At 34.7% G+C, this 18,211-nt stretch overlaps 1 protein-coding gene across 1 annotated transcript in view; it reads left to right on the top strand.

Annotated features, from left to right (window-relative positions):
* Positions 1 to 18,211, top strand: part of AQR (aquarius intron-binding spliceosomal factor) — a 115,668-nt gene that overhangs the window by 22,126 nt on the left and 75,331 nt on the right. Inside the window, exons 5-12 of the mRNA XM_069097646.1 lie at positions 207 to 327; positions 2,252 to 2,392; positions 2,751 to 2,819; positions 3,914 to 4,014; positions 9,826 to 9,902; positions 12,504 to 12,568; positions 13,404 to 13,520; positions 17,957 to 18,070. Coding sequence (XP_068953747.1) covers positions 207 to 327; positions 2,252 to 2,392; positions 2,751 to 2,819; positions 3,914 to 4,014; positions 9,826 to 9,902; positions 12,504 to 12,568; positions 13,404 to 13,520; positions 17,957 to 18,070 — 805 coding nt within the window. The remainder of the gene's footprint in view (positions 1 to 206; positions 328 to 2,251; positions 2,393 to 2,750; positions 2,820 to 3,913; positions 4,015 to 9,825; positions 9,903 to 12,503; positions 12,569 to 13,403; positions 13,521 to 17,956; positions 18,071 to 18,211) is intronic.

Below are 18,211 nucleotides of genomic sequence, written 5' to 3' on the forward strand. Positions count from 1 at the left end.
TAATCCATAACTTCTGTGGATAAGTTTGTAGCAGCAACAGTGACCTAGATTAAAGATAACTTCGTGAAGTGTTCTTACATCATGAATATGGATTTTTCAGAATGCTTTCAGGGAGACATGGATAATTATGCTTTTTTAGGTGAATGACACATTACTGTGGGTGGTAGCAACTAGTGAAATATTCTGTGCTTTTTCACTCTCCACAGCCAGTACCTTGAAAATTACCTATGGATAAATTATTCCCCAGAGGTGTCCAGCAAGGCCTATTTAATGTCGATCTGCTGTATGGTGAATGAGAAGTTCAGAGAAAATGTCCCTGCGTGGGAGGTAACAGATTTGAATTACTTGACTTACTAAATTCATGACTGATCTAGGAGTTGGCTTTTCACACTGTGCCCACTTAAATTGTTGCAAAGTAGTAGAACTTTTAACTTTGACAATAAACAGTGCCTGTCTGCACAGTACCTACCACAATGGCAAAAGTAGCTCTGACAGAAAGAGTGGCTATTTAAAAGGTTGCTTTTATGTCAGTTTATTTTTTCTTTCAACAGTCCTCACAGTAAAGCTATTTCCTGAGTTTAAAAACTGTGTGCGGTTATTCTGTGTGTGACACAAAGAATGTCACAGATTGCAAAGCTATTGATTCCAAGTGAATGCCAAGTACAGTTTACAAATGCAAATAGATGTTTCTTGGGGTGGCTAGGTAGCACAGTAAGAGCACCAGCCCCAGAGTCGGGATGACCTGGGATTGGATCGAATCTGGGCTCAGACACTTAGCACCCACCCAGAAACACCTGGCCGTGTAACCTTGAGTAAGTTACTTAACCCCATTTGCTTTAAAAAAAAAAATAGATGTTTCTTGAAATGAGATGATGATTTCATACTGTAAGTTTCTTTGTAAGTTTATTTTTTATCCCACCTAGGGAAATATATGTTGTGAATAGAGTGATGTTTGACATTGTGTTATGGTCACATTTCTGTGCCATAACTTTGGTTATCAAATTTTATCCCTGAACTGGGATAATTTTCTTTTTCCAATGAACTGAAACTTCTCACTCGTGCTTGCTTCTTAGAGCTCTTGGCGTTAGAGATTCCAGACTTATTTCCTGTGAAAGTCCCTAGATTTGGAAATGGGTGGAATGACAACAATATTTTCTCTATGCTACCAAGGAGTCGCCTGAAATGCCACAATTTCACTTCTTTTAGATGTGTGTATGTGTGTGAAAAAAGTATGATAAAAAAGGGGTAATTGTTTCTGAAGGGATTTGCATACATTTGCCCTACAGTATTGCTGTCCAATTCTAAAAGAATTTTTTAGAAAGAGAAATTATCTTCTAATTCCTTAGAGGTAGCCCAAAAGCACTTAATTCTTGTATGGAAATCCAGCAACCATTTGTAAAAATTAAAGTTCTATGAACTGTTATCTTAGAGGTTCATTAAGTGATTGCAGATCTGGAACAGATTAGGCACTGACTAGTTGAAAGGGTATTTTGACCCATCAGCAAATATTTAATACCTTTATATTGTTATTCGTTAAGTACTTGGACCCTTAAAGAAATGTGAAGAATTAGATCGATTCAAAAGTACTTAATAAAGAATTTCAAGAATTTCGTGGTTCTTCGAATTAATGGAAAAGCATTTATTAAGTGCTTACTATGTGCCAGGCACTGTGCTTACACTAGGATTACAAATCCAGTCAAGCAAGATAGTCCTTGCTCTCAAGGAACATCCTAATGGGGAGAGTAACACATACAGGGAGGTAGGTGTGTTTTGGACAGGAAAATCAGAGGGATAATGATTGGAGTCTTAGATGATTGAATGTCCTTTCTAGGGATTGTAGTGTCCTTTTCGTTATTGTTCTTTGGAGTAAGGGTTGAAAAATGTTTGGGGAGAAGGTACATGTATAGTGACATGAACTAAAGATGGCATGGAGGTGGTCTAGTCTGGTGGTTTTGGGACCAGGCAAGATAAGGTAAATATTTAGCTATCAGAAGTCCCATGGCCCCAGCATTTGATTTTTAAAATTGGAATAGATTAGCTTTTAGCTTGGAAAGAAAATTAAGAAAATTTTGGCCAAGGGTAATAGAAAATAAACTAAAAGGATGAATTGTACCAACCTTTTCCTCTATGTATATTTCTTCAAGAAATATTTTATATTTGTTTATACTTTTATATCGACTTGTATTTCTAGAAGATAAAATATAGTTTTGAATAAACTGATTTAAAGTGAATTTATTGCTTTACTTTTTAGATTTTTAAGAAGAAGCCAGAATACTTCCCTTTCTTTTTTAAGTGCATCTTGGAATCAGTACTTGTTGAAAATGAAGATGAGTTTTCTCTGCAGGAACAGACAATCCTATTACTCTTCCTTGATCATTGCTTCAATAGCTTGGTAATTTTAACTTTATTTAGGGGTTTTTCCCCAAACTTTCTCTTCTTCATGGTAAAGTTCAGAGAAAATCAAAAGCATAGTCAGCTGTCTTATGGTAACAGAGGACTGAAAAAATCTGTAGTTAATACCAAAACTATATTTAACTTTGAATTTCAGTCTCCTCAACCAAAACATTTTGTTAAAACCAGCAAAAATAAGTGGATTTAAGTTTCATTTTTTCCTTATGAATTTTATTATACGGTCTCTCTGAACTTTAGTCTATTGATGTTTTCCATTAAAGATGTGTATGCAAATTTAAGGAAAAAAATTTGCTTTTCTCATATTTTTATAAAATTGTTTTCTTGATAACCTTATATAGGAAGTGGATCTGATTCGGAGTCAAGTACAACAACTTATCTCTCTGCCAATGTGGTTCGGTCTACAACCTGTGAGTAGTAATGCTATTTCAGAAGCATAGATATACATGCTTCATAACTGGTCTTTGTGTTGTCTATATGTAATAATAACAATAATAGCTAGCATTTATATAGCACTTCAAGGTTTACAAAGCACTATACAGTATCATTTAATCTTTGGGGGCTGTAATTATCCCCATATTGCAGAGATGCAGACTGAAGTAGAGAGAGGTTAAATGACTTATCCAAAGATGCTTAGCTAGGATCTGAGGTGATACTTGAATTACGATCTTCCTGACTCCCAAGTCCTGAGTACTTAGCCACTAAGCCAACTAGATAAAAGTTCTTTCCCTCCTTAGAACTTGTATCTCTCAATTAGTACAATTTTCTTTTCTTTTTTTTTCCTATTTCTTCAAAGCATTAGCTTAGTATTCATATTGACTTAGAATTTCTAAATAGTATAGTGTAATTTTTTTTTGCTTTATACACTGAAGTAAAATGATACTATTTTGAATTCTTAGAAGATAGTTATATAAATATATTATTATCACATTATCATATTCCCATCCAGAGCATTAGACTAATTTTAAACTTAAATCATTGTGTTTACCTCACTTGGACTATGCAGAACAGCTTTTAAAATAAATGAATCATATATAGCTTAAAGGATTCTTTTTTTCATACTGTTATGTGGATATTTCCTAAAGAATTGAACAAGATTTCCCATTTCTTTTTCTTTTTCTGACAGCTTTACCTATAAAACAAGTTTTTGCATAATGTGTAGTACATGTTTTTTTCTTATAATAACAATATAAATTTTTTAGCCTAATTTTCTACATACACATTGTACTAAATCCAAATTTAGAAACGATCTATATTTAATTGCTAATCTTCTTTAGAATTTTTGTTAGAAAAGGCAATTCCATAACAAAGAAATATATTCTGAGTGTCATAATAAAGAATTGGAGGGGAGTGTTAGGAGCTTTGCTTTTGGAGTATGTTCAGGTTTTGCTAAGAATGACTTGCCTCTAATAGGTAAATGTGAGAAATGAATTAGATGTTGGTTTGTGTTTCTGTGTTAAATGCAGTTTAATGTCACCAGTGACTACGTTCTGTCTTCTTTCAGGCACGTTTGGAATTAGAATTGAAAAAGACTCCTAAGCTTAGAAAATTTTGGAACTTGATAAAAAAGAATGATGAAAAAATGGATCCAAAGGCACGAGAACAGTATGTAGTGAAACATGTATTCTTTGTTACTTGACTTTCCAAAATTCTGAATTTCTTGTGGGCATTAACTGAGCCTACCACTTGCTTGCTGGTATGCTAGGTACTATATAAAATACAGGTATTTGCTTAATAGGTGATTTTAAAAGTTTTTTATTCTGTTTTGGGGAAATAGTGTACAGATTGTCACTAATGTTTTTAGGTCATTGTTTGGAGTAGAAACCAGTAATCCTATGCTTCCCTGATAAGTTTCTATACCAGCAAGCAGCACTTCTTAATGGTGTTCACCTGGACATACTATGTTCTAATGGTGGTTGTTCCAAATTTCCATATCTTTTAATAGACTCCTTCCATGTGGATAGATTTGTTTGACATTGTAGAAAAGATAGAGGGCATGAAGCATGTTCTCTGTGATTTTCCATCCTTTCCATTTCAGAATGTTTTTGCAGCCACATAGCCACATTACTCATCACCTCAAAAGTGATAATCTTTACTCATTCTTCCTTTTTGTTCCAGCTACCCTTACTTATTTTATTTCTAAGCCTGATCTATTTGCATTCTTGATCATTTTCCCTTCTTCTACTTTTTTTTGTTTCATCAGTTATTCTTTGTCTTTTTCTACATTGTCAGTCTCTTCTTACTGTGACTCCTTTTTCTTCCTTGTATAATTATATACTGTCAGATCTTCCTTTTTGAAAAGAAAGGAAAAGAACCTCTATCATCTTATAGCTATTTTTCCTCCTTTCCTGCTCTTTCCCTCCCCCTAAAAATTCTGTTTAAATTACCTCCATGTCTTTGCCCTCAACTTACCCCTTGACTGTAAGAGTTTGGATTTTGTCATTTTCATTCTAGGACCACTAATAACTTCCTAATTTCCATATCCTGTGACCTCATTTTTCTCTTCTATACCATTCATCACTGACTATGCCTTTTCTGTTGAAACGTTCTCACCTCTACTTCTGTGAAACTATTTTGTCTTGATTTTCACCTGTCTTTCCTAGTTGTGTTTCTTTTTATTCCTTGTAAATATGGGTATACAGTGAGATTCAATTATAAAGAAAGTTGAGTGCCACAGAATCAGCACTTTCGAATTGTGGTACTGGAAGAAGACTTTTTTGAGAGTGTCTTGGACAGCAAGGAGATCAATAACTTAAAGAAATTAATTCATACCATTCACTGGGAGGTCATATACTGAAGCTGAAGCTTTGACCGCATAATGAGAAGACAAGACTCATTGGAAAAGACCTTGATGTTGGGAAAGATTGAATGCAGAAGGAAAAGGGGACAGCAGAGGGTGAGATAGAGGGTTTGTCACAGAAGCAATAAACATAAACTTGGACAGACTTTGGAAGATAATGGAGGATAAAAGAGCCTGGTATGTTATGGTTCATGGGGTGACAAAGAGTTGGATATGACTGAATGATTAAACAACAACAAAAAGTGAGGTTGAATTATCTTCTCTCATGATTTTGATTACAAAAGACTTGCAGATTTATATTCTTGAGACTTTCAAATTTATATTTCTAGTTATGAGTGTACCTAAATATCAATCCTGTACCTGCAATTACTTTTTGGACTTGTGCTATTGGGTCTCTTTATTTTCACTACCAATTTCATCATCTTTTTCCCAACACAAGGACCTTTCTAGAATTCTTTGTTTCTTCCAGTCATTCTTAGCTTTTTCCTCTCTTCTCATATTCTTTAAATGTCCTTCTAGTCTATTTCTTCTTATTTATTCCTGCTCTTATCCAAGTCCAAATTGTGTTATGAAATGTATGCTTCCAATATTTTTCCTTCCTTTAACTCATCTTATACAATGATGTCAGATTTATTTTCCCAATTAACCTTGTAATGTTAGCTGAAATGATTTTTTTTAACAAAATCTTTTTAATTTTATGTTATAAGAATTGTTCATTTTAATCTTCTGTGACCCTTTCTGTTCCTTGTTTAGTCATGAGCTCTTCTCTAATCTACAGATCTCAAAGGGAAGGTCATTCTTTTTCTGTTAATTTGTTTATTCTCTTGTATCTAGCATCCACTTGTATCTTTTCTTGGTATATGGTATGAAGTGGTGTTCTAAATCTAATAAAAAAAAACCCAATACCTTTTTTTTTTAAAAATAAAATTTTTTTTTCCTCTCTCTCCTCTCCCCCTTTCCCCTGAAAAGTAAATATAATAAATTCCTTGTTTAACATGTAAATATAGTAAAGTTAAGTTCTCACACTGGTCATGTCTAAAAAATGCAAGTCATATTTTGCATATTATTCCATCACTTTTCTGCCATGAGGGAGGTGCATTCTTTATAATTCTCTGGAATTTTTTTGGACACTGGGCCTTCCTTTCTCACCTAGGCTGGAAGTACAGTGACCAGTCATGGGCCTTATTGATCTTTACTACTGCTCGGTATAAAAACTTTGATTGACTCCATTTCTGACCAGCATCAGTTTACACCTTAGGTAGCTTTGTGGCCCCTGTGCCCCAAGGGCTATTTTGGTACCAGACTTAGTGTGAACACCCAGTTGACTTTAGTTTTATTACATCTCAGGACTCTCAAGCTCGAGTGATCCATCCTCAGCTTTCCTAGTAGTAGGAATTCTAGATGTGCCCCACCACAGTTGATGTGGAATCATATTTGATTACAATTTCAGAATTATTTGTTTTTTACAATATTGGTGTTAAAGTATAAATTGTTCTCCTGGTTCCGCTCACTTCATTCTGTGTCAATTCAAACAAATCTCTAGTTTCTTTGAAACTTTCTCTTCATTTCTTATAGTACAGTAATATCCCATCGTATTCATGTAGCATAATTTGTCTAGCCATTTCTTAATTGATGGACATCCCCTTAGTTTCTGGTTCTTTAATATTACAAAAAATGATGCTATAAATATTTTTGTACATGTAGTTTCTTTGTTTCTTTCAGTCTTTAGGGGTGTGGACCTAGTAGTGGTATCCCTAGGTCAAAGGGCATGCACATTTTAGTAATCTTTTGAGCATAGTTTCAAATTATTTTCCAGAATGGCTAGACCAGTTTTAACATTTGTTTCCTTTTTTTTTTTTGGTCAGCTTTGCCAGCATGATAGGTGTGAGACTCTTATACTTTTAAGTGCCTTTAAGATGTCAGATGACAAATTTTTTTGTATTTGATGAATAAATATATGAACTAACATGATTTGGGGAAGTCCCTTCTCATCCTGTGTCTGTTACCTGGCAGTGAAAAGTCTTTAGCAGCAATAGGAGGATTATAGATTTAGACCTAGAAGAGACCTTAGAGATTATCCAGGAAAACTCCTTCATTTTAGAGTTGAGGAAACTGAGACCCAGAAATTTAATTGGCTTGCCCAGAATCACATAAATAGTTAGCAGAACCAGAATTTGAACATAGGTCCTTTGACTTCAAATACAGAGCTCTTTGTACCCCAACACATTTTCTTTTATTTTTTTAAATGATTCTATAAGGTAGATAATAGGGCTTTCTCACATTTTTAATTTGGTGCTTGAATACTCTGTACAAATTAGGAATTTTAAAGAATGGAGTAAAACTTGATACATCCCTAGTTTCAGAGAAAGAGTCATTCAGGCATTATACATTTTTTAAAATTTATTTTTAATTTTTAACATTCACTTCGATATGTTTTAAATTTTCTCCCCCTCCCTCCTCTTTTCTTCCCCAAGACGGCCTGTAATCTGATATGGGCTCTACACATATGTTGCTATTAAACACATTTTCACATTAGTCATGTTGAATAGAAGAATTATAACAAATGGGAGAAACCAAGGGAAAGAAAAAACAAAAAAGAAAATAGTCTGCTTCACTTTGCATTGTGACTCCATAGTTCTTTCTCTGGATGTGGATAACATTTTCTATCATGAGTCCTTAGGAATTGTTATAGGTCCTTGCAAGGCTAAGTCTATTGAAATGAGTTAATGCACACTGTGTCTGTTACTATGTATAATGTTCTCCTGGTTCTGCTCACTTCACTCAACAATAAGTTCCTATAAGGTCTTTATAGGTTTTTCTGAAGTCTGCTTGTTCATCATTTCTTATAGAAATAGTATTCCATTACATTCATATACCATAACTTGTTCAACCATTCCCCAATTGATGGGCATCCCCTTAATTTGCAGTTCTGGGCCACCACAAAAAGAGCTGCTATAAAATTTTGTACATGTGGGTCCTTTTCCCATTTTTGTGATCTTTTTGTGATCCAACCCTAGAAGCAGTATTGCTGGGTCAAAGGGTATGCACATTTTTATAGCCCTTTGGGCAAAGTTCCAAATTGTTCTCTAGAATGGTTGGATCACCTCACAGCTCCACTGACAATGAATTAGTATTCCAACTTCCCCACATCTTCTCCAACATTTATCATTTTCCTGTTTTGACACCTCAGTCAATGTGATAGTTGTGATGTGATACCTCAGAGTTGTTTTGATTTGTATCTCTCTAATAGTGATTTAGAGCATTTTTTCATATGACTATAGATAGCTTTAATTTCTTCCTTTGAAAACTGCCTGTTTGACCATTTATTAATTGGGGAATGACTTGTATTCTTGTAAATTTGACTCAGTTCTCTATATATTTTAGAAATGAAGCCTTTTTCAGAGGCACTAGTTGCAAAAATTCTTTCCCAATTTACTGCTTCCTTCCTAATCTTGATTATATTGGCTTTGTTTGTGCAAAAGCTTTCAATTTAAGGTAATCAAAATTATCCACTTTGTGTTTCATAAAAAAAAAATTACTAATACTTCCATTGTGACCCTGGGCAAGTCACTTAACTCACATACATGAGGAAATTCCATAGCACTTGTATCCATGCTGTAATCTGTCTTGGTGGCTTAAGGAATTTAAGGATTTTCAGATAAAATGATGCTTTCTTCACTTATTAAAATGCACAAACTTAAAGTCCCTGTCTCTTATTTGGTCATAAATTCCTCCATTCTCTATAAATCTGACAAATAAACTATTCTTTGCTCCCCTAATTTGTTTATAGTATTAGCCTTCATACCTAGATCGTGTATGTATTTGGACTTTATTTTGATACACGGTGTCAGATGTTGGTCTATGCCCAGTTTCAGGCATTATACATTTATTAAATACTTCCTGTGTGCTAGGCTCTGTGCTAAGTTCTGGGAATACAGAAAAATGTAAAAGACATTCCATACTCTCAAGGGGCTCACAGTCTAATGGGAGAGATAACATGCAAACGTGTGTACAAATAAACTTTATAAAGATTAAATGGGAAATAAGAGAGAAAAGGCACTAAAATTAAGAGGGATTGGGAGAGTCTTCCTATCAAATGTCAAGCTTTATTTGACCCTAAAAGAAGAAGCCAAGAGCCCAGAGATGACAAAGGAAAGAATTCTAGACATGGGGGACAGCCAGCGAAAGTGCCCAGAGTTGGGAGATGGAGTGTCTTACTTGAGCAGTAGTGAAGAGGCCAGTGTATGGATAGCAGAGTAGAGGGTGAGGGGAAGGTGTAAGGTATAAGAAGACTGGAAAAGTGTCTGTGTGGGGACAAGTAATGAAGGGCTTTGAACGCCAAACAAGATCTTCTCTTTGAGCCAGGAAGTGATAGGGGGAGCTATTGAAGTTTTCAATTGGGAGGGTGACATAGTCAGACCTGCACTTTAGGAAGATCATTTTGATAGCTGAGTAGAGAATAGACTGCAACAAGGAGAAATTTGTGGTAGGGAGACAAACCCAGCAAGCTATAATAATAAAGTATAGTAATAATAATCATGTTAAAGTTTTTGGAAATTTTGTTTTTGTTTGAGTGTCTTTTCAGATACATAAATATGAAATGTTTGTGATTTTAGGGCCCATAAGGAGCGAAGATTCCTTTCAGAGCTCATCCAGAGGTTCATATCTGTGCTGAAATCAGTTCCACTTTCTGGTAATTATTTTGTTTAATTCAACTTGTTTTTTAAAATTGTTGTCCATGAGATTTTATCAAATTAAAGGTGGTTTTGAAATTAGCTTTCAAATCTACTTTTAGGATAATTTATAATTTCAGGTGTCAGAAAAATGCAAATTGTGAATATCTTAAAACATTATCACATATCTAAATGTTAAAAAAAAAAAAGAGTAGGAGCTTTACCCAACTATTCATAATAGGCGCTCTGTGGGCAAGAGTGGAGCTATTTTTGAAAAATGACCTTGTGGCACCCTATCCTTTGAGCTAGAAAAAGGAGTTTGGGAGTGGATTCCTTCTTTCTGAAACCTTACTTCCTGAAACAAACAATAAATTAATGGTGCTGAGAGCATCATAAACCCTAGTCAGAATGGCACCTTACTGCAGTTAAATATTGAAACATCTCTGATATACTACCCATTATTTGTGGAACCTCTAAGTTTGTGCATTTTAATAAGTGAAGAGAATCATTTTATCTGAAAATCCTTAAATTCCTTAAGCCACCAAGACAGATTACAGCATGGATATAAGTGCTATGGAATTTCCTCATGTATGTGAGTTAAGTGACTTGCCCAGGGTCACACTGGAAGTATTAGTAAAATTTATAACCAAGTCTTCCATCCTGTAGTGTTGTATTTTATTCCCTATACTGGGCTATTGGTAATCTTTTTTTTTTTCCTGTTTTTCTTCCTCTGTCTCTACCTGATTTAGGAAACTACCATTGAAACAATTCCCCCTTCTCAGTGCCAATCAACACCTCTTGACCTAGAGTCTCAGTGTTGCCTGGAGCACTGAGAGGTTGAATATAGATCTTCCTAACTCTTATTAACTACACCTCTCTAAGTGATCTTTATTGGTCATTAAATAAAACTACATGGGGGAAAATTGGTAATCAGAGATTCTTGACAGGGGGACATAGATTTTGTTTTAGTTTTAGTCTTTTGCTTTTTGGAGGGGGGGAAGGCAGGGCAATTGGGGTTAAGTGACTTGCCCAAGGTCACACGACTAGTGTGTGTTAAATGTCTGAGGCCGGATTTGAACTCAGATCCTCTTGACTCCAGGGCCGGTGCTCTATTCACTGTGCCACCTAACCTCCCCTTTTTTTTTTGTTATTTTTAATGTTAAATCTATAGTTAATATCAGTAGTTGTTTATCCTCATTGAGATCAGCAGAAAGGAAATACACCACACATTTTTTGTACCGAATTTAAAGAAAAATAGTATTAATAGAGACATTTTCAACTGTAAAGAATAATTTTTTGGTGTTACTGTATTACAGATAACTGAATGTTCAGTTAGTCAGCAATTATTTAATACCTGATATGTACTGTGCTAGATGATGGTAATAAAAATGCAATCTCTGTTGGTAGTCTTTAAAACTCAGCTAAACAGTCTGAGGCAAGAAAGAAGTTAGAAGGATTAATAATGGCTTTTTTTCCTGGAGCACATAATGGCAATATATTCAAGATTAGCTGCTCCATTTCTGAGGATTTAAGTATGCTAATTACCTGGAAACTAAAAGTTTACATCATAGTTAACATAAAGAAAGTAATAGCCTATAGAAATTTTCAGCAGTCCACATGTATACATAGCCACTAGCAGACACTGGCTTCTTTTACCCTTTAATTATAGCTCATTCTTCCATTTGCTCTTGATATAACTCATTTACTCTGGTGAGGAAAAACAAAAAAAGAAAAGAAATAATAATTAAAATAAAATAATTAAATAAAAGAAATAATAATTAGGTTTCATTACATGTCTTTAATGCCTGCAGCTTGAGATCCTTTAGATCAATGAGTAAATGTTAATTGGCAAGGTTGCACATGTATTTTATGTATAGTATTTTCTCATGAAATTTTCAGATCAAAGTTTGTGAAACAATAGAATAATAAGTTAATCTGCATTTTTAGATGGTGACTCCTCAGGAAAAAAAAATTCACTATTAGGGAGTTTAAAATTATTCCCCCTTTAATTTAAGGGCAAAACTTTTGATAGGGTGACTTTAGCTGGCAAAATAGTTTGTCTAAATTCTTTTCTGGCATTTTGTGCTTTTGCCTTTAGAGGATATCCAAAAAAATAGTTATTTAAAAATAAGACTGCTTAAATGAGTGCTTTGGGGAAGAAGAGTGTAAAACTGAATAAGAGTTTTCAAAAATAACTTCTTTAATGAAGGAAATGTAAATAAAAATTGTTTGGAATTCTTTTTATATTTTTCATTTTCTCCTCAAGTCTCCAGGCCCTCTCTAAATCTAGTTTCTAAGCACAGTTGATTTCTTTGGAATATAGTGATAATAGATGAGGCGAACAAAGAGGAATTCGAAATTATAAAGCAGGTTATGTTGTAGATTACATATATAGTGGAGATACATATAAGGGTAAGAAATAGATCTCTTTTATTTGAGGTTTGTGATGAGATTCATAACTTGACTCTTAATGACAACTGAAACAACCTTCTAAACATACCATACCCCCCCTCATCTGAAAAAATTATCCAGACATTGAGGTCTCAAAGTGGCTGTAAATTTCACAGCAGAATATGAATGATGGTAGAATAAAATAAAAAATAATGGTTTTTTTCTTCTAGAAACCCTCACTATGGACAAAGTGCATTACTGTGAACGATTTATTGAGCTGGTGGTTGATCTAGAGGTATGAAATGTAAGGTGATCTCTCTAATAATGAGGCAGAAGCCTAGTTGGACCTGTGTTTCTATTTAATTACTTCAGCTTCACTCTGAGATGTCTGTCATTAATGTCTCCAGAATAGAAAAATCCTAAACAAACAAATTATCATATTGGGGTAAAAAGTACCCAGTCCTTGAGCTCAAATGATGTTTATACATCTGTGTCTGTGCCTATGCCTATATTTATAGATATATATCTATATCAAGTGTATATTTGTTTCTGTGTATATATGGCTGTAGATAATAGCTCATTCACACATGGCTACTTTTTACAGAAAAGTACATGATGAATATAGTCATTAAAAGGGTTGATGTTAAGGAATTTATTTTCTTCCAGAGTTGTCTAATAAAACATAAGAGGAAAAAATACATAAAATATTCTTCATGTAGTCCTTTACTTATGAAGTCAGTTTGTTTCTCTTGATAATGATAAGATAACATTGTATGTTATGAACATTTATTAAGTAATTCTACTTTGTTGTTGTTGTTTAGCAATTTTTTCAATTCAATCAGTTTGACTCTTTATGACCCCTTTGGAGTTTTCTTGGTAGAAATACTGGAGTTGTTTGCCATTTCCTTCTCAAGTTTATTGTACAGATGAGGAAACTGAGGCAAATAGGATTAAGTTATTTGTCGAGGGTCACACAGCTAGTAAGTGTCTGAGGCCAGATTTGAACTCAGGAAGATCAATCTTTCTGACTCTAGGTCTGGTTCTCTATACACTGTGCAACCCAACTGTCCCAGAATTCTGTATTAACTGTGGAGAATGTGCAATTTTGGTTTCTGTGATATTTATTCTAGGCCTTGCTACCTACACGGCGCTGGTTTAACACAGTATTAGATGACTCCCATCTTGTTGTTCATTGTTACCTGTCCAATCTTGTTCGTAGAGTAGATGATGGTCATCTTTTTTCCCAGGTGAGTTATGTTGTACTTGAACATATTTATTTATTTATTATGGAGAATTTCTGTATTTTTAAATGCTTGAATTTTAATTAATTTTGATGTCTTGTCTAAAGTCCTCCACAGAAGGCTTATCCAGTGCCTCACTGGGATGTGGAAGGGAACTGGGGGCTCTAGGAGGCTGTACCAGTAAAGTACAAGCCCTGGCAAGTGGTAGATAATGGAAGGAATTGAGTATCATCTTGGTAACACTGACTTCTTTCCTAAGACCAGATTAGCTCAAAATGGAGAGGTCTGTCACCATCAGGTTGCAACTTCATGATGATTATTTGCTTATGGCAACCTGTGAAGCAAAGAAAAGGACAAAATGAGCTTCAGTCCTATGTGCTTCTGTTCCACTTATGCAATAATAGTGGCAGGAAAATGGACAGAAGGTGCTGAGTCACAATTTCTAGAATGTCTATAAACCTAAATTAAATTCTTTAAACATCAGATCCTTATCCCCTGACTAGTGGAATCATTTCAATATTTACATTCTCACTTTAAGTGAAATAAAAATATTAGGAAGTTACAGATAAATAGAAGGATGGCTCACAGGTTTTCCTTGGAGAGGCAAATACAGGAGGCAATTTTATCATGTGTCCCAAAGCCACAAGATACATAAAACATAAAAAAAAACCCATAAACATCAGCAGAAGCAAAAATACTGCTACAAAAATAATTGTAGTTTATGCACTAGAATTTATTATGGAGAGTACAGAGGTAGAGAAATTCTATGAAGAAGTCCAGTAATGTAACTCCAAACGTAACTACTTTAATGCTAAGCTTTAGTCCAAAGGTGGATATAGATCAGGATAGTCAAAGATATATTGAATAATACAAATTAGTATTAAGAAAGAAAAGAGGCTAAAAGCTATGGATTACACAGTCTTCATACATGTATATCAAATACTTCAAGAAGAAAATAAGATTACAGGATATGAGGTGTACAGAATAACATCATAAAAATGAAATTGTCTCAGCTGGAAGAAAGAGACCAATTATATATAAATAACTTCTGAATCAGATCCTTGATTTATTAGAGCAGACATCAAAATCAATAATACCAAATTAGGAGCAAGATTAAAAATGAGAAGATAATACTGGACAAATAAAATAGCTTTGAGTTGACCTAATTAATTTAGAAATGCCAAAAAGTGTGGGAAATGGATAAAGGAACAGTCACCATCAGTGCCAACACAAATGCCATTATGACACCATTTCCAGGAGCTGAGATTTAACCAGTATAAATCAATTTCCTGGAGGTAAACTAAAGAACCTCCTACAAAGACTACCTCAGGCAGTGTACACACACTTAACCTAGCAGGGAAGTCATAGCAGTCATTGGCAAAACAGGTTTAGAGTATAAACTAATTTGCAAAGCATTTTGGAGAAGGATGGTTTAAACTATGACCAGATTATTGTCTCATAAAACAGTGAGAAGTAATAGAGGGGAAAATGAAATTCCAGGCAGCTTTTATGACACATTAATAAAAAAAAAATGCCCTGAGGTTGAGGAGGGAAGCTGAGGTTGAGGAAGGTCAAGGACTTTTCTAGAGTCGCATAACTGGTAAATATTTGAGGCAAGATTTGAACTTAGATATTCTTTTTTTAAAAATTTTTTTAATTTAAAAATTTTTTTTTATTTTTTAAAGCAATTGGGGTTAAGTAACCTGCCCAAGGTTACACGGCCAGTTTTGTGTGTGTGTGTGTGTGTGTGTGTTAAGTATGTGATGCCAGAACCGATCCCGGGTCCTCCTGACTCTGGGGCCAGCACTCTTACTCACTGCAACACCTAGCCACCCTGATATTGTGCACCTAGCAGATATATTCTTGACCGCAAATCCAGTACCTTGTCTACTACTCCGTGCTGTCTAATGATTCAGATCTTTCTAGGAATATTTAAGCATAAACCTGGAAGAAAGACAAATTGGAAAAGAGCTATACACTTCTCTAATTGGTTATTTTCTTCATTAGGGGTGGGATTGTATATCAAGATACCTAAAAGAAAAAGAGTCTGAATACTTGGAAAAAACAATTACTACCATAAAAAGGTAGTAAACAAAAAAGGAGGTTAAAGAAAAAGACATCAGTAATTGTCTCTCTATATGTCTCCTTTCTTACCTGCAAGGAATTTTTATGAGAATTTTCTGCACGTGTTTTGAGGATGTCCTCAATAAAAATGTGAGAATGGAAGGGATAGGCTTTCTCAAAATATACTCTCTAGTGGTCATTTTTCACATCAAATTTGAATTGATGATGCAGAGTACAAGATCTGCTTATTGTCTGTTAAAATTATTTTTTAAAAAAGCCCTTTAAAGATTCGTTTACAACATGACAGTGTTGCTTCTGTGCCTTTATAGAACGCTGTGTCCTGTACCTAGAATTCTCTTTCTACTTAACTTTGCCTTGTAGGACCCCTAGCTTCCTTTAAAGTTTATTTCAAGTGTCACCTCCGACAGGAGGCCTTTCCCGAATCATCTCTCTTATTCATCTGAGGACTAGGATTTTGTTTTTGTCTTTATACCTCTAGCTTCTAGTACTGTGCTTGACACATAGAGGGTGCTTATGGATGCTTTTTGAATCAAATCAGAATTATGGGTCATCCAAAGAGCAATGCAGACATATATATCGGAAAAGCAAGTTACAGTATTTCTTACAGAAGGAATATGTCCGGAAAACGGAGGTAGGCTAGTTATGTACTGAGACCAAGGAATATAGATTGTGCTGCATTGTTACCGTTGTAATATAGGAGACTCGACAGGAAGGATACCAGCCTACTAGGTAGCCTTCCAGCAGAGGATTATGGGAGGACTTTAGCAATTGGACAAAATGATAAAATGTCCTGCACCATTGGAAGGAGTATACAAATCATTGAGATATCATAGGTCCATTGAAGTATTGAAATATTTGTCTTTTTGGTATACTTCTGAGTTTTATTTTAAATTAAAAATCTCCTTTACCCTACAGAATAGATACCCTCCTTGAAAGTTGATTCTAACAACAATAACAATAGCTCACATTTATATTGTACTTACTAAGTGCTAGGTACTGTGCTAAGTACTTTATAATGATTATCTCATTTGAGCCTCACAAAAACCCTGAGAAGTAGGGACTATTATTTTTCTTTTACAGGGGAGAAAACTGAAGCAAACCACCTGCCTAGGATGAATGGTAAATGTCTGTGAGGCCAGATTTGAACTCAGATCTTCCTAACTCCAAGCCTAGCACTATCCACTGTGCCACCTCTCTTCCCCTCTAGAATACCTGCAGTTTTCCTATTAATTTGCATTCTAATTTTGTATCTTCTCATCATGCATTTAATTACAGTGCAACAGGAGAATAGCAAAAGACAATGAATAATGATTTCAAGTGACCTCTGCCATGGCCTTCTGTTCCCACTGTTTAGGTGTTGAAGTTAACCAGGGAGCATTGATATACCTCCCAAGGACAGAAGAAAAAGTGTTGAAATTTACCAGCTGTTGTTCATGTATTTTTAATGCAGGAATAAAAAGTTGTATCAACATCAATTCTTTGCATCTTTTGCTAGTGATATGGGAACAAATGGGCAATGATATGAGTCTTCTGCAAACATAAATCTAATTCATTCCCAACTTTTCTGATTTTGAGGGGACGTTTTCCCCTAATACAAATTGTCATATGTTAATCTACTACAGACTTATGGCTTGCCATACTGTACAACTAAATAAAGCTCTATCTTGGACTTACTGTGAGTCATCATTCCCTACTACAACTCTTATGTTGTGTCTATCAGTCAAACTGGAGAGAAATGTCCCATGATCCACAGCTTCACTGTATATAGCTAGTGACCTGAGATGAGTAATGAACCACATAGAATCTAAGATAATGCCCATCCCCTGCCAGATCACTGCTAATGTAGTACTTTAAGCTTCACCAAGTAGGAGAGAAATGGGAAAGGCATTTCCATTTGGACATCTCATAACTTATACATCAATCAGCAAGTCCTTTTGTAGTTCTGGTCAGAGTATATAATAGTCAGTGGTACCATTTAGTGTTACATTTTTATAAACTTTATTTCATTGAAATTTAAAACTATGTGGTTTCAGGAATTTTAACAATTCAATTTTATTATTCTAGTTTTAGAATTCTTACATGGAGAATTGAACATGCAGATTAAATGGACCATTGACAATGTTTTCATTTAATTGTTTATAAAACTGGTCACCAGCTATTTTTCAATCTGGAACATGTTTCGGTTTTCTTTTCGGGTTTTGATTTCAGTACATTTTTTCTTCAAAATATAGGTACCCCCTGAGGCTATATGTAGACTTTGTGATGAGGAATGCTTTTCACAGAAGGCACAATGTTAATTTTTGCTTTTGCCATATGTTCTGATCACACAGTTCATTAATTTAAATGTATTATTTCAGCTTTTAGATGTGCTTAAATTCTACACTGGCTTTGAAATTAATGACCAAACTGGGAATGCTTTGACAGAAAATGAAATGACAACGATTCACTATGATAGAATTACTTCCTTACAGGTAATTTTAATGCATTTAGTTCTATGTGCATATGTCCCAGATAGTTAAGCTTGGGTCATCCCATCCCATCCCATCCCATCCCATCCCATCCCATCCCATCCCATCCCATCCCATCCCATCCCATCCCATCCCATCCCATCC

Source organism: Petaurus breviceps, unplaced genomic scaffold (genome assembly GCF_028583685.1).
Source record: "Petaurus breviceps papuanus isolate PSGF00001 unplaced genomic scaffold, PetGlider_PUasm1.0 37, whole genome shotgun sequence".
Taxonomy (NCBI): Eukaryota; Metazoa; Chordata; class Mammalia; order Diprotodontia; family Petauridae; genus Petaurus; species Petaurus breviceps.